This window comes from Clavelina lepadiformis, chromosome 5, assembly GCF_947623445.1.
Source record: "Clavelina lepadiformis chromosome 5, kaClaLepa1.1, whole genome shotgun sequence".
NCBI classification, from domain to species: Eukaryota; Metazoa; Chordata; class Ascidiacea; order Aplousobranchia; family Clavelinidae; genus Clavelina; species Clavelina lepadiformis.
Window position 1 is genome coordinate 6,006,389 of NC_135244.1, and position 24,632 is coordinate 6,031,020.

The window sequence follows — 24,632 nt, forward strand, 5'->3', positions numbered from 1 at the left end:
ATGAAAGGTTAGTTACACGAATGAAATTAAGCAAAGACCATATCGAAATTTTAAAAATGTTTAAAAGACTGCTACAACGGGAAAGCATTATTTCGTTTCTTGCAACCGATGGATAAAATTAAAACAAATCGAGTTTTATGCAATCATTCTACAGCGATCCTGTGGAATATACAAGTAATATTGAATAATAATTTTGCAAACGTTTTATTCCCAATACAGCACCCAATGTATTGCTATAAGTAAAACAGAAGCACGAAAAAAAACTTCATATCAAAGTTTTGCTAAAATTTAGTGGCAGGTATTTCATAACGCTAAAAACAAAAACGAACAAAAACACGCCGAAGAATATCTCACATTTCCAGATTTACATCCGTTCTCCGGGAAGTTCTGTCGTTTGTATTTTGAGGCGGCGTGGAACTAAAAAAGGCGTTGACTTTCACCATCCATACCTTATCAGCTGGTGCGAAGAAACACCTTTGAAGATATAATTTGCAAGGATTAATTTTCTCAGCTAAAACAGTCATATTAACGATTGAAACAATGGAATTATAATTTCAGCAAAATATAATCTTTATGAACTTCGATCTATAATGACATAACTTATTTGCAACAAAGTGAAACCGAACTTAAGTGCAATCTTGTAGAATAACATGATGTTGTTACATTGTTGCTAATTATCGTAAGCATGTTATAAAATGCAAGCGATAACCGCAAACTCGTACCAACGCAAATCTCATTACTGCATTAGTAGTACTACCACACCTTGTATTCAACTCACATGTAAATGACAGAAAATAAGATGGCACCGCCCAAGTCTCCAACCCACCACACCCAGTGATGATTCCAGGCTCGTCCTCCAAGAACGACGGCCGGACCAAAAGCTCTCGCAGGATTCAGTCCTCCTGATCCAATCCACTTCCTTCATGTGATCAATAGTAATAACTTAATAAGAATTTTAAAAGTAATAATTTTTAGCTTTTTTCAGCTTTAACATTTAATCTCAGACAGATGAAGCGTTCCGCATTTGCCAACGAAACTCACCCCGCGATAATGCCTTGAAAAACTGTGATACCGATGGCTAATGGACCGGTTGCCTGGTCGTAGGTTTTGTCAACGACCATAACGTTTGTGAAGAAAACCATCGTGCCTGTGATCATGACCTCGCAGCAAAATATGGCGGCAATATTTGCGTCATCAGCTATGAGAAAAGGACCAGGTTCGTCACCTTTGATTGCCTGAATGGAAGACAATGATGATTGAAATCAATATTGATGCGGTTGTACGATTGTAATACCATTTATTTACTATTCATTAAAATTTTCAATATAAAATACGATTTAGCAAATTACGTAATAAAAAAATTCTATTTTTAAATACAGTTTAACATATACAAACATAATACTACAGTTTAACACGTTCAATACAGGCTATAAGTTCATTGAATAATATTTTGCAAAACATATCACTGAAGAAACGTATATTAACTACTTGGTTTTAGTCAGTAGCTTGCAGCAAATCAATCACCTGAGCAATAACTGCGCCCAAAACCGACCCCAGACATTGCATGATTATGTATGGTATGTAGAGCCAAGGCGACAAAACGCCTGTGATTAGCAGCCCGGTGGAAATGGCAGGGTTAAAGTTGATGATGCTGCAAAAATCGAAGAAACATTCAGAATATCAACTGCTAAAGGTCTAAAGTTTCACGGTTCTTTGCCAACCACTTTGCGTTGAAGATTTACAGGTATGCAAAAAATTCTCAGGTTGCAAATATTTTGCAGGAAAGACGTCGAACGTTCGAGGATACTTTGCACAGTTGTTTTGTTAATCTATAACTAAACTTTTATAACAAATTACCCTAACTACCTTCAAACTTTACATAGTTACACTGTAAATCAAGTTTTCACAAGCCCATTTTCCTAATTCAACCACCTATATTTTTCAATGACAAGTTACGTGATATACTTAGGTGAAATAGCCACTTTCTAAAATTTTGCACCCAAACACTGACGTTAAAGACCGATAGATCTTATATATATATTCCTATAGAATCAATACTCACCAGATTTTCCAAAACAAAACTATGAACATCCAAACAGCGAACCCGGCTTGAAACGCTGGCATAAGCGCTGACACAACGTAATCTGCTGCCCATTCCTGAGGATGAATTGTTCTAAAGAGGCAAAAAGTATGCTACGAAAGGGTGCATGGCGCAAATTATACTTATTTTACATAAACGTAACCTGATCTAGTAATCAAATATTACTGGTAGCTGATGGCGATATACATTTGAATTTTTTACCGATTAATCGCCGAATAGGTTAAAGTTGATGTGGGCGGGGTGACCATTGAGCCCCAAAAAGTGTGCAGGACCATGGTGAAAAATTCTGCCAGCAAAGGTTGAACGACAAAGAGAAGAATATCTTTTCTACTCGCTTTTTTGTAGCGCTGGATGAGCGACTTGCTGCGTTCGATGGACGAGGAGCTGGTTTTCGTGATATCTTCCGAAGACATCCTGATTTCTCTTACGTTTAGCAATGTCGAAAATTTGATGCATTCGCAGCACTGCTACTTTATCTATAAATCTAACACGTAAAAAAAGCAATTGTTAGCAGAAATAGCGCAATCGCGTATACAACCACTATCCTAGACCTATGTCCTATGGCAAGGACTTGATAACGTAAGGTCTACTAATTATATCTACACAACAAAAATACGAAAATCCATTGCCAGCATATATCAAGTGTATATTCAAGTAAAATGAAGATGTACGCTTTTCCTTCGCATCTCAACTAATCTGATAATTATTATCAATTATAATCAATACGACCACAAAAGTTTAGTCAATCACTGCGTATTGTATTGCAGCATGATCACCCTATAAGTAGCCACGATTATTTTTTTGAGCAGCTTGCCTTTTTTGCCAAAGCCATACATAAGAGATATTATCCTGGAAACAGCCATGGAAGCTTCGTTCAACTCGTCACCAGCATGCTGCCAAGCTTTTTTATGTGGTGCTGGTCGCCATTGACATGTTTGCTATTCCGAATATGCTTTTGTGATAACAAAGCACGCATGCACTCAATGTTCCCTCTAATTTTTCACGAGTCTGAGCAAACACACTAACTCCCTGAGCGGTCCCTTGGACCACTGTGAGCAACATTAAACGAGCCACGTGCGCACTGTGGCCATTATTATGCGTTTATTTTATTTTCAATTCAGGTTGGATTTTTTTCTTGTGCGCAGCACAGATTTTCTGTGCGCGGAGACCGTGTCAGCAGTGCGCATTTGCGCACGCGCGCAGCTTAGAGGGAACATTGCGATGCACTCGTCACTCTTTGACAATGGCGAGTTGAATGAACAAATATTAGTTGCTATAAGCCAACTTCCCAACATTTTCGTGCGTTCCAAGCTATTTTCCACAGTTCCTTGTCAACCTAACTTAAATGTTATTACATAATAACCTAAATCTACCTTCTAATCTAAATCTAACTCCAATAAAACCTTAAATAGCTAAAATCCACTGTTTGTATGCTCATTCTTCTAACCTAACCACTTACCTTTAACAACAGGTTGCATACGGTGAAATAGTCACTACGTTGACCGAATTAGACATGCAAACGATACGATAGCGCGTAAATATATTGTTAATCATAAACATTTTGTAAGTACTAAAAACGTCATTCGACGGGCATGGAAATGCTTGCTATGGAGTGTAATACAACAGTTTAGACTTTTCAATGCAATTTCAGTAAAATTTATATTTAAAAGTTTATCGACATTAATAAACATCGTCATTCTATTTTCCACATCAGCTTGTAAACAGGATAAATTTGGTTGTATTTAACCATGCAGACGTGATGACCTCATTTATGCCCAGTTTACGGTTTGCATCATTAAGGATATGATTCAATCAAAAGTTGTGCTTACATAAACTATCGGTATATTGGAAGTACGATGGAGATTTTATCAGTTATATCAGTTACATAAAACCTATCTATTGCATTGTAAATGGCCACTGCGCCAAATTTTGTGGGGTGCCCCGAGGCCCAGAAAGCGCGTAGGTTCATTGCCGAGTTTACTTTATAAATTCTGTCAAAACATTTCACAGTTAAATTAGAACCAATTGTTCTTACAATACGGTATAGATTGGGTGAAATCTTGAAAACAGCGTCGGTTTGGAAATAACAAAATACCGTTAACAAGTAGCACTGTAGGAATCGAATATACCAGTCCAAAATATTACTAACAATAAACTGATTCTAAGTGACAGATTCTGTGACTGATTCTGAGTGACAGATAACAAATCTTTTTACCAGTAAAAAAATATTTTCCGTATATTAAAAGCTCTTTAAAACCCATTTTTTTAAATAAAATACACAGTAAATTAAATTCAGATTAAATGACAAAAAACAAACAAAAACATATTAAAAATTAAGATGTATATATATAAAAACAAAAAAGTATTATGCAAATTCAAACATTTTATACACATCTAAATAAAAACACATATTTCACGAGACATGAAAAAAATCAAAAAATATAAAATCTTCTATAAATAGCAATATTCCAAAATATTCTTTAATATATTTAAAATAGTTTTAGTATTAAGTTATACGTAGTACCATTACCATTATAGTACACGTACCAGCAGTACCATTATACAGTACACGTTAAAGTATTTGATCTTTAATAAATTTATTTAAATGTGTTCAAATTAATTGCAATTTGCATAAATCCATTTAAGTTAACATCAATTTATAATACGAATTTATATCAGGAATAAACTGATAAGAAATTGGCCAAATACTAATCAATTGGCCATAAAAAATTCGGTTGAAACCGACTAATCGATTGCTGATTAATTAAGCCAGTTTGTTATGAAAATGCTCAAAATCCATATTTTATGGCAATTTTAGCAATGCAGCATAATCAAAACCGATCAATCAGTTGAGAAAAAAATTCATTTACCAATTATCTGATCATTGATTGATATAATCCTAATTTATGTACGTTTAATAAAATTTAAATGGTTTCCTACGAAATTGTTTGAATTTTTAGCAACGTGATTTCTTTTTTACAAATTTACAAAATTTTACAACTTATTCAAATTTCTAAATTCGTATGACGTTTTTTGCTTTGGCTCCTTGGGTTTATATAGATAAAGTATAGAATTTATTTTAGTTCACATCAATTTATTGAAAGGTGTTTAAAATCATTTTTTTTATAAATTTATTTAAATTAACTTAAACTATTTAAACTTATTTGACTTTATTCGAATTTGTTTCAATTTATTAAAACTTACTTACGTTTTTATAGATTTACTTAATTTTTAATTACATTTTTAAATTAACAAGATTTAAAAAAAATTGTCTAAACCTAATCGAATCTATACACCGATATACTAATGAAATTATTTCGAAATAATGACTTTTACAACAAATAGCAACGAATTTAACGGGTGAACCATGCACTTGAACTACAAATAAGTAACTAAATAAATGACTGGGGAATCGGTAAAAATATCACGTTTCGAATGAGTAACTAACTGTCCGCAAGTGTGTGCTCTACCACGTGTATTACAGAAAAGTCAGACCAACATCCTCCAAATCTATAAAGTATGAGACTGCCTTGGTGACCGGGTTGGTCAAGGATTGGGTCAACTAATTGCAATCAAGTTTGCAAAAATGGTAGCAAATGGTAGTTATTGTGAGTTTCATTATTCTATTTTTTAAAGGTTTCATCAAAAAAATAGAGACAAATTTTTATAAGAGAGTTGTGAAATAAAGCTTGTAGATAACAATGAATCTGGCAACTTTCACAAAGCCGAAATCATTAAAGATTTCGAAGTAAAAGACGTCCACACTTTTACATGTGATATTAGCCAGTTCAGCCAAGTACAAAAGTAGGCCTAATGTATTATGTTTATATGACGATGGCATTAAAGCTGTATGTTATAATCATGCGTTTTATGTAAACGTATCATACTGTAATGCAGTGTGTCGAATAGCTTTTTGGCTAGAAAAAATTGTATTTGACAAATTATTTTCGAAGTTTTTCCTTTACTTTTAACAGAGTTTTAGGTTGACAGTCTTGCACATACAAATAAAATATTGATGTTGACGATGTCACGATTTTGGTCAACAACACCGGTGTTGCCTTTTGTACAGACTTTTTGGGGGTTTTACAGACGACATGATCATTCAGACATTTAATGTGAACGTTTTGGCTCACTTTTGGGTAAATACTTTACAAACCGGTGTTTGTTTTTGCCTCGATAAAAAAACAGTTACCGACAGTATGTTTTGTTTTCGACGTTAGCTCATTCGAGAGTTTTTACTGGTAATGAAAAACAAGATATTTTGGCGATGAGCTCTCTGTCGCAAGAACTGTCGGCACCTTTCCTTTCTGATTATTATTGGTTACTACCTGCTACCTACTTTCTCGTCTAAACAGTGCTGTATAGGTAAAGAGTAAAATGCATATCATCCTGGATACACTCTCACCTGTAAATATACGTTTAATTGTTATTAGACATAAGAATTTAATTTTGTTATACGCAAAAAAGATTTCTGCTGACCGAAAAGAATGCCATGAATGTGATGATAAATTAGCTCACACATGTCGTCACATCTCGCACGCACATCAATTCACAGTTGCATACCTGCTGTCTAGGTTGATCAGTAGTTATTTGCTGTCTTATATAAAAGTTGAACCTTGTTCAAACATTAGCAATTTGAAAATGTTCATCGTTACTTGGATAGTCGTATAGGTTCACATTTGTTTATAAGCTATTTCTTGTTTGCACTTAAGTAAAATGTAGGCAGCGGTGAGATTAAAATAATTTAACATCTGGTTCTCTCATTAGCAGCGTGTCACAGTTACCCGAGGCCTTTATATTGACATTCATGATCTTTCACTTTAAAAGTTTCCAGATAGACAATACAGTAGAAATCGCATATAACAGACAAGCTGGGACCAGCGATATTCATCCGTTATACGCGAAATTGACCCTCGGCACACCGCGCAGGCTCGCTAGTCGCTAGGTCCCTATATGTATTATTAGTACAGTACAGTGCACGCAATACAGTACCTGTATATCACAAGTGAAAGATCGAATCGATTGTGAAGAATAACGCACGTTTTCTTCTGTGTCAATAGCAATTGTACTGACAACAATCGATTTCTTCACATTGATAAATGAATTTATACAAGGTTATATGCGAATTCTATACTGTATTGACACTGCACAATGCGTTGTAAACAAGCGCTTGTAAGTTCTAACGTTATTATAATTATTAGGGCTATCAATAACATGTTATTAGCCGCGGGAATACAGTGCTTGAAGTGAAACATAGGCCTACACATACGCTTGTTAACAACCGGTTCACGAAGATCAGTAAAATTCCAAGAACCTGTTCGCACGAACAGGTGCTAACTGGCTGAATCCCACCACTGGTTATAGGCAATTATCCTACCTGTACAATATATAGGCTACTATAAGTTATAGCAATTTGTTTACGTTTCGGAATTGGACAACGTGCAAGTAATTTGCCCATAATTATTCAGATTACTATGCGAGTCAAATTTTTGCTTTTTGCTGATATGATTATAATGTACAGAACAAATCGGCAGAACCAAACCATTTTCGGCTATAGGTAGCAGAGTGTTTCAAGCGCTTTGCTCGCAATATTGCGGCTCGTCATCGACATCCAATGGCACTACTGCTATAGAACGCACATAGACAAATCCTTTTGCACACGTTCTCAGATTTCCAACCTAAATCTATTTATTTTAATTTTGATAGTTTTCACAAACACAACAATAGGTTTGTATACAATTTAATGAAGTTATTTAACATTGTATACATAAAAAATGTTAATATAACTTAGGTATGCACCTTCACATGGAAAAATTAGAATGACTTCTGACGATGTGATGAACTGATGTTTTTGTGTAAAGTACTTCGGCGTTGTCACTGTAAATTATTGAATTAAATTACAACAACCATACACACTAACCCCAGGCGTATTCAAATTACAATAACTGAAAGGGCTTTCGTCAATAACTAGGTTTATTAGTTGCAGTTTATTGAAAAAGTGGTTACAATTGTGAAAGGTTCTACTCCAGTTCAGATTTTTTACTCTTAGTCTTCAATGGTTCAGATTCGGTTTGGGTTCAGACAAATTTAATATATTGAATTCTTGTTCTGGTTTTCAAAAGACATCCGCTCAAACCGGTTTAAAGGTTTAGGTTCAGTTCCGGTTTGTCACTCTGCGTCTGATTAATACTTCTCGCTTTCTATATACAAGCATGTGTATATAGAAGCATTGGTCAGATCACCTCCAATAAACATTCCACAAAGTAATAGGATGTCTATGAGTAAGGGTGACCTTTCTGAGCACAAATTTTGACTCTGGACACTTTGTCAAGTTTAGTGAATTTGCTGTATAGCCTAGTGCAGAGAAGGTTATTCCACCAGGTTGGATAATATGTGGCATTTCCTTGCACCGGACACCATTATTATTCGGCGGTCATTATAGCCTAATAACAACTGAGAATATAGTACATATATTTCAACGCAAAAATCGCATGTTCCAAGCTAGGCCTATTTTTCACTGTTTTTTTGTTACCGGTACCGTAGGCCTACCTATAGTCACTTTCTAATTACGTAATTCATAACAATGATTGACCGTACCAGCTGACCGGGCAAACTTTTTATGATTTAGAACGTTTTTAAACTAAGCCTACTAAGGTCACTTTAGAATCTCTTCTACTTTTACTCTTTCACATCAAGGCCCGAATGGAAAGGAGTTAACAGGCTAATAAACAAAAAAATAAGCGAAACAAGTTGTGAAATATTAAAAGAGGGCTGGTTAATTTCTACATGACATAGTTCATACCAGTACACCGGAGTTTGAAGGATGCTCGTAGCAATGGTTAATTGGCTACTAATTATAATCATGCAAATATTGAGGATAGACTTTTAATGCATAAATACAGTTTAGTAGCTTTGACTGAGTTTTTTTTTTTAAAGCAAAATTCTTGCCTTTGTTTTCACCTGCCATGTGTTGTTTTAGACAAAATAAAAATTTTTAAATAGATATGATGGAGTACAACATTTTGCCCATAGATTGAACATTAATGAATATCTTTTGATTGCCTCAAACGATTTTTACTTGACGGGGTGAAAAATTTTGTTTTCTGGTGTGGAATCCATTGCACCATATTTTGGAGTGAAAAAGAGTGTAACTTTTCAGGAAGAATGATTTTCGCAATTTTTTTGTTTTGTTTTAAGTTAAAATTTTAGCAAAAAGCTTCTTTTTGGGAAATTACTGCCTCAAAATGAAGTTTTTGCAGTTTTTGTTTAGTCTTCTCTGCTGATTACGCATTATGAGTTTGCCAAAGACGCTATGCTAATTTCAATCTCCACAAAGAGGAGACACTGCTGTGTAAATAAGTTTTTGTTGTAGAAACAAGAGAAAAACAGAAGAACATACTGATTTTGCGGCTCCCATGGTTTCAATAAGATTGCACCAAGATGTATTTGCTTGATGCCACCTCAAGGTCAAACCAAATTTTGTGTTTAACTGTTTTGATCCTCCTGGGGTTATACTGTACTGTAGCAGCTTTGGTTTTCGTGACCATTCAGATATTATGACTACAGTCCTAAGGTTTTAAGGTGGTCATAGAAAGTGGAGCCTACTGTATATATAGTTAAACACTGTGGTATCTAGGTGGTGTGCTTTATTTAAAAGTATTTAACTTAAAATACACTGTTACTTTCAGGATTTGTTAGATTGTAGCATTAAACTGTCATGGCCACCCCGGTAAAGGTATCACCTCTGATTAAGGTAAGTTAATATTTTTATAATGCAATGGTATTTTAACTATCCCTTGATACACTACAGTCAAAATGGAAAGTTTTCTGTGTGTAGCTGATTACTATTAGCCCCTGAATTTTATTAAATCTGCAGTATACCAGATTATCCACACATTGCATGACACACATTTTGGAACATTGCAAAAATACACTTTAACTGTTTGTTGTGCTAACTTTCCAGTCTGGCATTACAGCAGTGTGTATAGTATTGCTTATGCATTTAAAACTGTAATCGTTGAATACAGTATTCAAAGTTAAAAAATCAATGTGTGTTATACAGACCGCAAGGTATGCTCTTCTTGGACTTGGAATAATGTATGGATACAAGCACAATGGTTAGTATAATTGTACATCTGTTTGACGCCACAAATTTTGCATCAAACATTGCTTGTGTCGAGTTTAGGTTCATGTGGGTGCAAAATCTGTCTCCGGCGTATTTGTAACAACTAATTCCAAAATGAGTATAAATTAGGATTTAGCCAACAACAACTCAAACACAAATAAATTCGAATAACAATACTGGCTTACCTGAATACAAAATTTGCTGTAAATTTAACTTCTTGGTGAGAAAGGATGATCTGGTTTTATGGCTTTTTTTAAATAAGGTTGTTTACCAAACGAATTCAAGTTATCAATTACCCTTTTAATCATTTTTGAAAGAAGGAAAATTGTGTAATGTTGTAAGTCAAGTAGAGTAACACTTTGATAACATTTTATTGCTTGGTACTGACATAAGTTGATCTATGTGATTTTCCTATTTTACACAAAACCGCATATTTTCCAAGTGGCAAATCGGTAAAGTAAATGTCCATGTTGCGCTAAAAATGAATTTTTGAGCTGGTGGTTGAGACTTGTACGGAATGAGTTGGACTGAACGAATCCAGATGTTACCACAGACAACAAGAATGATTCAAGACATCCTAAACTTTACAAAAATGAATTCATTTCTGAGTCGCAAAAAATGAATGGTTATATGAATATTTTGTATTATTTAAAGAAACCCTTAAAGTGAGACGTGCAAAGGAAAGAGTGATTGAAATAGAAGCAAAGGACGAGTACCTTCGCCAGAAAAAGGAAGCTGACGATAAAGGTATTTGTATAGGTCATCGCCGTTTCTTAGGTCAATGTTTGTAGACACTGCATTGTTTGTTTTTATCTCACTCACAGAATTGCAGTCTAGCGATACATCCTATTCCAACATATGCTTGTTCTTAGTCATTTATTATACATATCATATGGTACCATATGTGCAATGTACATGCTATTTGTTTGATAATCATATAAAGAAAGTTGTCTTATTTTTTCTCTACAGCCCGAATTGAATTTGAAAGAGATTCAATTTTATTTCAGAAGACACCACCCAAAGAATAGTTCAAATTATGATTTACGTTATTTAACTGTAAATGTTTATGACATTCTGTTTTCTTTAATGTTTTCTTCGTCGTTTGATGTCTGGCATTTGAATTACTAAAATACAATGGTGTAGAGTTGTAGTAAAAACATGAAATTGAAATGATAACAATAAATTACCACATGCATGTTGTGAGTGCTATTTAAAAATTAAAACTTGCTATAATGCCATAGTAGGACTGAATAAATACAATATTAGAATATACCTGTGCACTATACAACACACACTGCGCTTGCCAAATTTATGGTATTAATGTGTGAAATTGCAAATACTGACCTAATTATGAAATTTGATCAGACACAGTTATTAAGGTAGCAAATCTGAACCAATTTGTTTATAAAATCTCTGGATTTGACTAGAAGCTTTGTTTGCACTTTATCTGCAAGGGTGCTAGTATAGAAGCACACAACCAGATGACGTCGGAATTTAAGTAGCTGTGGCCTAGCATACAAAAGCATCTTGTGGTTGTGCAAGTACTAGACCCCTACCAAGAACTAAATGTCTCCTCACACATGTTATCGTAACCGAGTGTATACTTCTGTTAAGAAAAAATATCAAACCATGCGGTAACGTTACTCATACTAAGCGAAGTAATGTAAAAACTGAACTGAAACAGCCAAGAATAAATCAACTTACTTCGTACACATCCTTTTAGAAAGACATACATTAAGACTGATAAATCATTGTTCTATAAACTGGCATTTCAGGTTTTACTTGTATGAGTTTGCAATCATTTATGTTCATGCAGTTTTCAAAACATACTTACATTTCCCAATATCATCGATGTCAGTCCAAACAGCTTTATGTCCAGCAGTTCCAACTTCCATTTCTTTGTTTGTTAAACTTTTGGCACAGCTTTTTTGCGTCATTAGTTTCCACAGGCCTTGGCAAGTAGCAAGGTTTTGATGATGAGAGGCATGAGAAATGGAGTTAGGTCCAAATGACTGGTTTTGGCAGAAAACCAGAATGGTATATATCCATGGGCCCATGCAATCCATTAACGTCCTACGTCCATTCGTATTAGTTTTTTTTGGAAGTGACTATTTCACCAGAAGTAGGCCCCTAGCCTGACACGGAAATAGTCAATTCGTTGAAATAACCTAATGCCTTCTGCCTTCCATAAAATTTGTGTTTTACGTTTTATCTGCACTAATTTGAGCCATAAATCAGAAAATCATAGGCTATAGGCATACAGTCTAAATAATGTTGAAGAACAACATATAACTTTGAAATATGTCTACCTCAATGACGGGGTGTATGAAAACAAGACAAATTGAAGAGTGAATAAAAACGCACGACCTAATGAGTGCAAGTATACAAAGTTTCAGAGCGATAACATTCCACCAGTTGGCTCAAGTAATTTGATATTGTTATTTCTCTCAACTTGCAGTGCAGTGCATGACCCAGCTTGGCTTTAAAGAAACGAATTATACGAAACGAATAGTAATTCCAAGCAAAACATGTACTGTATTGCGCAAAGTGATAGAGATACAAATGACCACACTTTTATTGCTTAATATTTGCATACGACTGTTTCAATAAGCCTGCAAGTGTACCGGAAGAGATCAGCTCACTGGTTTTCTAAAGCTACATAAACCCAGTTTGATTTGCATCTTTATCTCCTGAGCTTCAAGAAATGGAAGCCACCAAGAAGAATAGCATAGTACGTGAAATAGCATTAACAATATTTTACCACCAAAATAGCAAAATGTTAGCAAATCACTAAAGCAAAAACCACCCAATGTGGTACTTGTCAACAATTAAATTTATTCTGATTAATTGCTGGTAATCATAAATGTAAGTGTTTTCTACAAAACCAATAAACTTAAAAATGACTTCCGCAAAGCCCCTGATTTTATAATATAACAATATCATTCAGGAAATATTTGGGTGTAGTCTACTGATCAGCAACGTGCACCATTTCCTATGTAAGTCACAGTATTACTTAAACAAGTAACCGACTACTGTTTACAAGGTAAAAACTTCTTTTGGAGATAAACCAAAAAACTCTATCTCACATCTGGCCAGATTAATCAGTTAGTCGTAGCCATATCATTCCATGGAAAAAGCACATTTTACATGCTATTGGGTATGAAGTTGCAAAATGCAGAACACATGTCAAAAATGAAATAAAAGCAAGGAACTACATGAATATGAAAGTAGAAAATGTTTGAACATAATCATAAGAAAAAGCTAAAATAAGCTAAAAAACAGGCCCTATCGTGAAAGAATTTTGTTGTCAGAATTCTTCTTCCTCACTTGGCTTACCCATCCACTTTCCACATCCAGCACTTTCAAATGCTTTCTTCATGACATTGCAAGTGTCCCGATAATCACTTGCATCTTGCTTCGCTTTTGCATAAGATTCATATTCTTCTTTGCATATCTGCAGTGGAGGATCAAATGTAGTTGCTATTTGATGATTGACACAGGCTAACTGAGATAGCAACGTAACAATTAATGCAAATCTGAGCCACTACACATCCACACAATTACATTGAATCGATTCTCATTGGTGATAACATGGTCTTTTCAAGATACCAGTTGTTTTTAATCTAATTTTGAGATAAACCTTATTACCCTATTGTTTTTGTTAATATAATTTTTCATTTGTTAAAATTGATCTTTATGAAATAAAATTGATATTATGAAATTTGATACATATAGATGCAAACCTTTTTAAATTGAGAGTAGAAAGCTGATTTGCTGACTCGAGAAACAGGGTTGACGCATCCATATCGAGGTTCACACCTTCCTTTGGTACCATCCAGTACCTCTGGTTGCTCATCATACAAACACCAGTTCATGCTAAACTCTCTCGTTTTGATTTTTCCAGTGTCTCTCCCCGGATCTTCACCACTAACTTTAGCAACCTATTGCCAGATGAAAAAAACAAAATATTTTCTTACGTACATAATGCAGCTGTTTGTCAAATATTTCAATATATTGTTCACTGTATGTCATTGTTTCTTAATTAGTTGTGTTCTGCACAGCTGGCATGGCATGTAACCCACCTCTGGATGATGAACTCTATACAATGAAGTTTCCTGGTTGAAGTCATAATTTTGCAAGTACGAATCCAAACGACAGCATATAGCTCTGGTCAGGTGGCCATGATGATAAAGCATTCCAAGTGTGAGCGAGGACATGTATATCGGTTCAATAAAGTGACTCAACAGAGCACCCTAAATGAAACCATTGTTTAAAAGACCACATTCACAAAAATAAGAAAAGACCAGCTACTAAAATGCACAAATGATAACTTTACTTTGTATGTATAATATGTTGAAATGTAAAGACAGTGAAATTGTTTAAAATAACGAAAAACAGGTATTAAGTGGCATGATGTGTACATAAATTAATACATTTCATCAAAAAATAATTCAGTTCTACTTGGTAGCTTTTAATAAACGAGCAATGCACATAAGCCACAAAACTATTGCACTCTAGTATCATGATAAATGCTTTGTTGAATGCAGTGGGCAATATTTTCAACAAGAAGAGAATATATAACCTGGAGGCCCAAAAAATTCCACTTTGCTATTTTGTCACTGCATGACATTGTACGTAGTCTCTCCCCCCGAAGGATTCCATCCCAGGTGGGTACATTTGCGTCATCCTCGATTGGAATGCAACCTTCACCTATAAAGTGTATAAAGATTATACATTATAAGCAGTTAGCTCTTTTAAACTTTTTATTCTTCTTCGGCTTTCTATAAACTCAACATTAACGCTGCATCTTGGTGAGTTACAAATTGAAAACTCAATTTATATTCACTGCCGCTTCAAATAAATTCAACACTGACCATTTTCAACTTTTGTCCTCAGAATTCCTTGCTTTTTATTATCAAACAATGGCTGATGCTCTCCATGATTGAGACCCTGTGGTTCAGCTGGCCGGAGGTCGCTTTTAGTGAAAAGTGCACTGTCTCCGCACGGTGCAGTGCTTATATAGAGGTGAAACTCGACACCAGACTTTAACTGAAGCCTGAAACAAGAAAGCGAACACTGATAAATATGCATGAGTTAACAAATTGCTTTACACTTTTACAAAGCTTGTAGTGTTGATATGCTATAAACTTAACTATTTGCTCAGCTCTACTTTTAGAAGTAAAAATTGTGGATTACTTAACTAATCCCACAAAATTTTCTGAAAAAAGTGCACGTAAACATACAACTAAAGCTAATTCTGAGTTTATCATTGGAAATTTCATCAATTTAAAGTGTTTTGTCAGCAACAGGGTGTGAGCAGCATCTATTATCTCAAAATTATTCATAAATATCACTTATCAAGTAATGGCTAAGTGTTAAATTTATTATCTTCAACATAGAACATTTCATTCAGCTGCAGTTTAAGTTAAAGCAAATTTCATGAAACATAATGTTTTCAAAACGTCAATTGTTGCCTTGTTACCTATTTTGTGAGTAACTGTAAGAAAGAATTTATCATGAAACTGAATGAGATTGACATTTGTAAGAAATTGCAACAAAAATTGTCACATATTTAAGACTTTGATGTTTAATTGAAAAAAATAGTGTTAGCGCAATACAAAAGCCGAAATGTAAACTCCAAATAAGCATTTGTTATAACTCAGTCTTATTTTCACACAAATATGGTGCCTACTTTATCAACTTCAAATTACTTAAAGTAATATTTTCCTTCACATTAACCAGGTTGCTCTGTATTCGGAAAAGCATCTAACATTTCAACGTTAAAAAAGCGTTAATTGTAACAAGGTTTCAACTCTTTTAATGATTAGATATCATAGTCATATTCACATACCGATTTCTTGTTCCACGCTCTAGTATCAGTTCCTCATTTTGAGGATTAGTTTTGTATTCCATGAGATGTCTAAAAGAAGCATTGACATATTAATCACCAGATACTTGCCATTTAGCATTGTAATATTTAAAACCTAAACTTTATTACTATTATGACAAGCTGGTAATTTGCATATAACACTATACTTGTATAAGAATCGAACGAGGCCCCTTCTAGCAATAACTTCAGCATGACTGTCATTCACAGTGTCTCCTTGCATACTCAGCATATCCCCAGCAACACATCTGTTTCCTGTAATGCCATACAGAATGACAATTCACGACCAACTGGCAATTATTGATAATGAATTTTATGAATCTTTTATGATCCCTCACATATTTGTCAATGGGCAGTCATAATTTTGTTTTTATCGACTTTGCTGATATTTACTTATTTTACTTTCTATTTAAATGCATTTACTTGCCTGAACCAATGCTAACTACAGACCACTGTCTTTCTTCCCCAGCTTCTGTATGAACACTCCGTTCCATTACAAAACCTGCGAGAATTTTTCGACCCACAATAACATCAGGTAAATCACTGCAGAGTTCTTGAAACTTTTGGTTAACGAGAATAGCCACTCTATCATGGTATGTCTTCACCTGCGAGTGGTGGTAATTCGCCTAGAGATGAAAAATGTATATAAAGAAACCTTCATTTTAGTTTGTCTAAATGAGTAAAAACCGTTTTGAAAAAGATATCGTGTGTTTTTAAAACGACATTGTTTTAAAAAAGGTTGTTTTCAGTTTCAGTTCTTACATACATCCATAACAACTATCACTAACAACTTCATCACCAAAACTCAACACACAAAAAACCATACATAAATTACCTCTGCAGTATCTGCTGATGGAATCGATATCTTCAACGTATTAAGGGCAGATTCTGCTGCCTTTAATTTTGAGTCTTTCTTTGAAGATGCAACCACAGAGGGAAAGGTTTGAGTACCGATGACAAGAGTGGTTCCAAAGCTGAAACAAAAAGAAGGTAGTGAGGTTATGTTCGAAGCACAGCTTGCAAACAATTCTCTGAGTGCTTTTGTATCAATTTTGTCAACATCTTTAGTTACACTGATTTTTCTTGGATAGACAAACATGGAAAATTAATAGCATTGTCTGTTCCTCAAGTGTGTGATGCTTTGGACTTCTAACTAAACTAACTTCATGGAGACAGTTGAACTACTAATTGCATCACTTTTACAAACCTATTTGGGATACCTGCGTTTGTGATCTGGTCCAAAAGTGTCACAAAAAAATTCAATTTTAAAGTTATTTGCTTGAGCATATTCATGTATGAGTGAAATTGCATTCTTGGTAGAACCCCCAGAAAACGTTGGCAGCACCATTTTATTTCCAATTTTCGTCTGATGAAAACAAATAAAAATGCCAGTTTGATGAATGCTCTTACACTTCTAAATTCAAACATCTCTTAGAAGAAACACTGTTCATATACAGTAATTTGTAATACACTTTCATACGATGAAGTAAATTCATTTTTACAAAAACATTAACATGTCTTCAGCAGCCATTTAACTGAGCAAAAACTTGGAATGCTAACCTCACGTTGAATAGCTTCATAATTCCTACCCATTCGACCTGACTGCATTAAAATTTGCAAAGCAGCTTCAGAAGCTTTTGTTTTAGCGTCTTTCTTTGAGGAACCTTCAACTGAAGGAAGTGTCTTTCTATCCAGTATAATGACAACTGAAAACCTAACAAGATAATGATTTATAACTGATAAAGCTGAAAATTAACACTTAAAGAGTTGAAAGAAATTTGAATAAGCCATTTAACTTTTTTGGCCAACCTTTTCTTATGGTCTGGGCCACTCTCAAAGTATTTAAACTCAATAGGCAGTCGATTTGCTTGTGCATATTCATTAAGAGCAGAAACTGGATTTTTGGATGAGGAGATACTCCCTGTAGGAGCATCGGAAACTGCTGGAAAAATATCTTAATACCTATGTTTCCAACAAACTGTACAAATTATGTCAAAAAATATTACATTTACAAAAAAAGATGTTTTTCAGTGTAAGTAATAATTCAATAAAAAAACATAAGCAGATATACAAAAAGGTGTTTTCAATGTACTGAAATACTTTATTTTGATTGTGCCATGTTCTCAAATATAAGACTATTTTTATTTGTGGAACCGAACTTACCATATGAACTTTCACTTGCATCACAAGGAAAACTTTCAGCAGCTTCATTGTTAAAATAAGTTGTTGTAGAGGTCTGTGCTAAGGCATCTAAACATTTACCTAATTGTTACCAAAATCAATTAACACAATCTCAAAATACAGTTACGGTCATACAAACTTCTACAGTTTGTGTTACACTTTTACTTTCACTTTTTACTTTCACTTTTACTTCTACACTTTTACTTACCACTGGAAAACTCATTTGCTAATTGGTTTGAAACTCTCCCAGATTCAGGTTTCACAAACAGCTCTTTTAGAGCAGGCATCAAAGTTTCAGGCTGTGGCCATAAACTCGCACTCACACCTTGTTTATCGCTTGAAATGTCCATGTTTTCCATTCGGTCTAAGTACAGTTTTGAAAGTTGAGATGAACTTTCTTGATTCTTGGGTGACTCTATGACATTTTCGTTGGGAATTTCTGAGCCTGGTTCCAAACCACAGTTTCTATCGTATGGGAAAACGCCAGTGGCTTCTTCAAATGTGTGGATTGGAATATGTTCAATTTTAACCACCTTGGGCAATAAATCACCACTCCCCTCAACCTCAACTACCTCTCTTGATTTGTGTTCTAAAAAGAAGTAAAATAAAACAGGTTACTGAAGGCTACTGCAATATCTACTGGCAATTTTAGTTTATCAGCTGCATGAGTTGCAAACCAAGTTGCTTTAAGTTTATTAAATGTAATGTATCAGGAAGATTTTGCGTGTTGTGATCAAGGTCCACCATTGTATGGGTTTCATTCTTACCTTTATATTCGATAAAATACTACGATAACAGATATATATACAGTACATACCAGACAAATTCTTCGTGATCACTGGATAAAACACTCACCAGTACAAGCTTTTTGCAAGTTCTTTCTTTCATTTCTGCATTCAATTATGGCTCGCTCCATAGCTGCTTCTGCAATTTGTGCAGAAAGCGTAGGAATGCTGTGAAATTCTGGGGCATCTACGTTACTGGAATACTCACTTAATGCTGATGGTTCTTGCTTAAAAGAGAAATCTGCTGGTTTCAGCAATCGCTCATTGGATAATGCAAACTCAACAGTGCCAAGTGATACTCCCTGATAATTCGGCTGGCAACCTTCACCAACGTTTGTGGTAGGTTGACAAGTGTTTTTTGCAACAGAATTATAGGTATATGGAGGCGTTTGTGGTCTCTGCAGTATTGTTATATTTCTTGGGGGTAAAAAAACTGGTGGGTTTTGGTGTGATGCAGAAGGTCCTACATTTTGCACATAAGTTCTTTGATTACTTTGTTGTGCTGCCGTTTTATTCTGCATAATACTTCTCCCTTTTTCAAGGATTGACCATCGCGGGGGATCTTCCTTACACCTTACCACCAATCCATTGTTCATCATGCCATATAAAACCTATCAAAATCATGGAACGTCTAATGTGATTAAAAAGTGAACAAACCTGGGGCTTTAACACCCAAAATAACTAATGCAAGAGATTAACCAAACATTGTGAAAGTGAAAAGAGCAACATAACTTACATGATTAATTTGCTTTTTTGCGTAAGAAATCGTAATGTTTTTCTGGATCTGACCGAACAACATTTCACCAGGATGTGCATCAAACAAAATTTTAAGAAGATTATCTTCCAGGGCACTTTCTATTTCATGTAAAAATGATTGCATAAAATAAATATAATAAAGCTAAATTGTAATAAAGCTAACAAAAGCCAATACCCATATATTGTACTTTCTAATAAACTTTGACAATAAAAGCAAGGATATATATATGTTACTTTTGAGTTGAAATATATTAAAAAAGATGAAGTTAAGTTCAATCATAGTTCTGACAGAGATTAAATACTGTAAATCATACTGGTCTTATTCAACACATCAAAGTAATGCCACACAAAGAGCATAAAAATACCGTGCTGCAGTGTTGGTCGACCAGGTCCCATGCCTCTTGATGAACGTGCATGCTGATGGCTTCTAGGTCTGGACATACCCCAAGCAACAGGTCGACCAGATGTTTGATAAACACGTCCTCGACGATTCATCCTTAACATAAATAAAGGTCCCTACCTTAATCTTCATTCCAGAATAATCCAAACTCCCTACTAAGAACCCTTACTAAAACATTTTGACAAATTGTTGACATTCATTCAATGCTAATAACCAAACTAACCCATAGTTTCAAAATTATAGAAAAACTTGGGAACTATAGATGGGCCAGTATCAATTTTAAACCGACTATCTCTTTTGTGGTTGCATTATTCTGGTGTAGGCATAGAACGGGGTTCCTACACATAACGTATGTCCACATAAATTTTGGAACTAACCCATCCTGCATGTACTACATGCAAGCTACAATAGCAAAGGGTAATCAACAAAATGTATCTAAATACATAATGTAATATATATACATACGCCATGATTGTTAAAAGCAGTTAATTTCAAGTAATATCATTTATCTAGACATAAAGAATTTTTTGCAAATTTACTCTCACCTGTTTAATGCATATAATACATTATAATTTTTGCCAGTTTTGAGCTTGTGTAGTATTTCATTAACTGTAAGAGGTCGTTTTTCACTAAAAAACAAATGACATGCCAACATATTTTTAAACCTTGCACAAAATAAGTATGAACATAGGGGCATTTCTTAATTCAATATTGTACATGTAAACTTTAAAAAACATTAAATTACAGTTTAACAACAATACAGTAACAAAATTTACAGTGTAACAAATCCAGTAAGCTTAACAAGGAGTGAAAACAAACAATTGCAATTTCTAAACACTGAAATAATTTTGCACTTAAATTAGCCGATATACGATGATACAATGAACTAAAATCACATAAGTATGCATATTGATAAAAACATGGTCTGTTTCATGACTGTAACACATCCTCAGACAACAGCAGTGCAATAAAAGATAGCATAGCTTAGATATCTCACCAGGATAAAAGTGTTTCTAGTCTACTTTCCCAGTCTTCTGAATCCATTTGTATTTGACGATTCTATATGATAATTAACAAATTAAAGTTTAGACGTAAGTTAAAAAGGGTCTCTTTTTTACTTTTAGACTCCCATAAAAGGATTGAGTACAGAGGAATTATTACACCATAATTTCTTTTCTATTACCTCATAACTTTTTCCCTTTCATGCCTTCTAGTCGGAGTGGAAGATAGACCCTTTCCGAGTTACTGTCTGGGTGGCAAGATTTGTTCGATCGCCAATACTTAAAAATGGAAAATGTAGACCCACTTTGACTCTTTTTTAAATTACAAGCGTTTTGGGTATTGGATTGTAAAGATTTCGTTCAGGTACGTTACATATGAATTCCTCTACGCAATAAAAAAAGTTTTGAAAATATGTTATTGCAGTGGTTTGAATCCTACGCACTGGACTGGTTCAATACGAAGTCACGTCACGTTGTCTGTGTAGCATGCGACGCAAAATGTGTAAGAGTTTGCGTAGTATCTGCGACGCAATTGTATGTAATAATTTGATTTAATAATTTGAATGTAATAATTTACTTCTAATTGATTATTTTAAACTTTGCTTGACATGCCAAAAAACATTAGCCTGAGTAACGCACCACAGATTACACGCAAACTCGTATGCATTTTACATTGCATTGTTCGCTAACCACGTATCTAGACTTCATATCGGATAAGTCCAGTGCATAACATTCAGACCACTGTAAAATAAGAACTAGGCAACATATTTTTGAAAAAATTTTTTATCCCGTAAAGGAATTCATGTGCAACTCATCTGAGTAAAATTTTTTCAATCCAATTTCCAGAACGTTTGCAATTCAAAAAATAATCAAAGTGGGTCGACAATTTCCACTGTTAAGTATAGGTGATTGAAAAAATCTTGCCACCCAAGCAGTAACTCGGAAAGGGTCTATTATATCATTATATATCAATTATATCACCCACTTAAAAATAAATTTTAAATGAAACTTTGTTAATACAAAAAAAATTATTTAACTTACCTCAGTCAACTTTGCAATGAATTTCAAAACATAAAATGTTAACAGAATAGTTGTACACAACATAATATTTGACTCTGGTCATGTAACGAGCTATTGCTTTAAAAGCTCATTTTTTAAATGTTTCGCTAAATTTGGAAGGCAACCGCAATTAGGCTAACAAATACAGAACGTCTTTTCCCTGCTGACATACTGGCATCAACGCGTGATAGGCGTCAACGCTGTAACCGTGATAGGGGTCAGTTTAAAAAACAATATGAAATGCGGTGAAATATGACAAAAGACTCACCTTTTTTATCTAGTTGCGTATCGTAACCTTTCCATAGTACGTTGCTGTGGCGCAACATCAACATATCCAGTGAAAGAAACAAAAATTGCGTTTCAAACCAATCAAACTCAGACTTACAGTACAATATAGGCTAGCATTAGAAAGAGGAAGGACGAAAGTCGAAAGTTTGATTTTTACTACGGGAAATCCCCGAATCTAAAATTCCTGCAACAGTTTTGGTTACCGCGTAATTTTAAATTTTGATATTTCGTATTCGTACAATATTTGCACTCTCCTATTTTGCAATTACTATCCAAGTTTTCATTCATTCACTATACGCTCTTAAAATAGAAGTTTTATATCAAGCAGTAATTATAAAGTATTTCCCCTATTTCTTGAAAACATTGTCTACTGTGGGACTGCGGAAAGCTGAAAATTATCTAAAAAGGACATCACCCTAACATTGAAACCTTTTTAACTGAAGCGACTCAAATACGCTGTTATGCTTTTCGTTCAATCTTTTGAAACATGCCTGAATACAACTTAGCTAAAGAAAAACTAAAACACAAAGCAAAAAATATTACAAGCCATTGGACGACGTTGCGGTAGGCTATAGTAAAAAGATGATGGGCTACAGCAAAAATGTGAGCAACTATGGTGCGACATCCAGAGTAATTTGGAACACGTTTTATCTATATCTATTTACAAGGTTGCCATCGGTCAGGACTAAAGGGGTCGAAATGCCCAAAGTAGGAACTTCTGCCCTAAAAATAGAACAAAAATAAGGACGCAAGTGAAAATAAGCACGGAATGGTAACCCTGTCTATATACGATTTAATACAATTTGCATATTTAAATAAACCATGACATACCTAAATCTTCAGCTCAAACTTGTACGATAAGCTAAATTTTATAATTTAGATGATTTTTTCAACTAATCTTACTCATTTAGTTACAATCAAAGGTGGGCAGTACGGTTATACTGCAGTACCGAATTACGGAACAGTACATAACACCGCGTATTGTATATTACTCAAATTACGGTACCATATATAATACTGACTTGTCCAATTACTGTAGGCCTACTTTTTCATTACCGATACCGGTATCGTTGGTACTTTTAAAATCTGTACTAAAACAAATAAATACGAATCTCTGTTCCGAATTACTTCTTTCAAGAAAATTTGGTCCGTCCCCTCTACTCTGTACTTTTCCCGAGATTTTTTTCGAGGTTTAAAGGTAAAGATATTTAAAAGTTACTCCTAGTCAAATATGTTTTGACCTAGGGTACCCTTTAGCGCCGCCAGAATTTAGGCAAAAATTGTACATTGCAGCAGGATTTTCGATACAAAATTACCGGTATAATTTACCAAACTACTTTTTTGAAACAGTACCGAATACCAAATATCGGTTTCGTTACCGACGGTACTTTTAAAGTACCGGCCATGCTCACCTATGACTACAATTTGCTACATTATAATAGTGTACGGTTTTGCTAAAACTTCATTTATTTACGTTCTTATAGGCGGAATGTAATAGATCGAACGTCTAGTTAACACGTTGCCTTGATTAAAATAAGTTGTATTCATAATTAGTTTGTTGGGCATAACTCAAACCGTTTGCAGGTTTAAAATGATTGCTATAGTTTCTTGGCTCTAATAGATATTCTATGATTAACATTTTTGTGTTGAAAGCTTTAAATAACGATCTACAGATCAATGACCGAAATATTGTTTTAGCATGTTTTTGGCGTTATAAGATTTCTTATACCAATTAGGTTTTTTTACTTATCTCTAGTGGACATAACATATAGGCTACTACTAGCCTATAACTATAAGCTTACCTGGTTAACTCGACTTGAGGCATTTAGCGCAACTTTTTGACAATTTTAATTTTATTTTGTCTACTTCTACTAAAAGCCTTACAAAAATAATGGTTTGGTTTCATTATGTAAATCAATAGTGGATTTAGGTTGAAATTTTTGTCGGCCACTCTTCTTTCATTCTTTCTGTCATTTCTGTTTCCCGGTTAGCAGAATGATCAAGGTTCTACAGCTTTACGTGTAATTCAAGTGCAACGACAGAAACGTG

At 34.4% G+C, this 24,632-nt stretch overlaps 3 protein-coding genes across 7 annotated transcripts; 1 reads left to right on the forward strand and 2 right to left on the reverse strand.

Annotated features, from left to right (window-relative positions):
- Positions 1–188: 188 nt before the first annotated feature.
- LOC143461261 (aquaporin-like) lies at positions 189–3,335 on the reverse strand. Its single transcript, XM_076959111.1, has 7 exons — positions 2,916–3,335; positions 2,303–2,585; positions 2,063–2,173; positions 1,525–1,651; positions 1,042–1,235; positions 779–919; positions 189–474 (listed from the first exon to the last, which is right to left on the reverse strand). The coding sequence occupies exons 2-7, from the start codon at positions 2,512–2,514 to the stop codon at positions 351–353; spliced, it is 909 nt and encodes a 302-aa protein (XP_076815226.1). The 5' UTR covers positions 2,515–2,585; positions 2,916–3,335; the 3' UTR covers positions 189–350.
- A 6,382-nt stretch (positions 3,336–9,717) lies between these two features.
- On the forward strand, positions 9,718–11,421 carry LOC143461081 (ATP synthase F(0) complex subunit e, mitochondrial-like). Its single transcript, XM_076958845.1, has 4 exons — positions 9,718–9,854; positions 10,164–10,218; positions 10,881–10,973; positions 11,196–11,421. Exons 1-4 carry the CDS (start codon positions 9,819–9,821, stop codon positions 11,252–11,254), a joined length of 243 nt encoding a protein of 80 aa, XP_076814960.1. The 5' UTR covers positions 9,718–9,818; the 3' UTR covers positions 11,255–11,421.
- A 1,320-nt stretch (positions 11,422–12,741) lies between these two features.
- LOC143460163 (double-stranded RNA-specific adenosine deaminase-like) lies at positions 12,742–22,701 on the reverse strand. Of its 5 annotated transcripts, XM_076957577.1 has the most exons (21): positions 22,564–22,701; positions 21,233–21,294; positions 20,781–20,864; positions 20,201–20,331; positions 19,816–19,934; positions 19,288–19,690; positions 19,150–19,218; positions 18,503–18,883; positions 18,277–18,363; positions 17,923–18,055; positions 17,674–17,827; positions 17,334–17,479; positions 16,949–17,087; positions 16,541–16,739; positions 16,263–16,368; positions 16,078–16,146; positions 15,101–15,282; positions 14,809–14,936; positions 14,309–14,479; positions 13,970–14,167; positions 12,742–13,680 (listed from the first exon to the last, which is right to left on the reverse strand). In XM_076957577.1, exons 2-21 carry the CDS (start codon positions 21,277–21,279, stop codon positions 13,534–13,536), a joined length of 3,093 nt encoding a protein of 1,030 aa, XP_076813692.1. In that variant the 5' UTR covers positions 21,280–21,294; positions 22,564–22,701; the 3' UTR covers positions 12,742–13,533. The 5 variants fall into 5 exon arrangements, with proteins under 5 accessions (XP_076813692.1, XP_076813691.1, XP_076813689.1 ...); XM_076957576.1 differs by having other exon boundaries at positions 17,923–18,052; positions 19,150–19,690; XM_076957574.1 differs by having other exon boundaries at positions 19,150–19,690.
- Between the last annotated feature and the right edge of the window lie 1,931 nt (positions 22,702–24,632).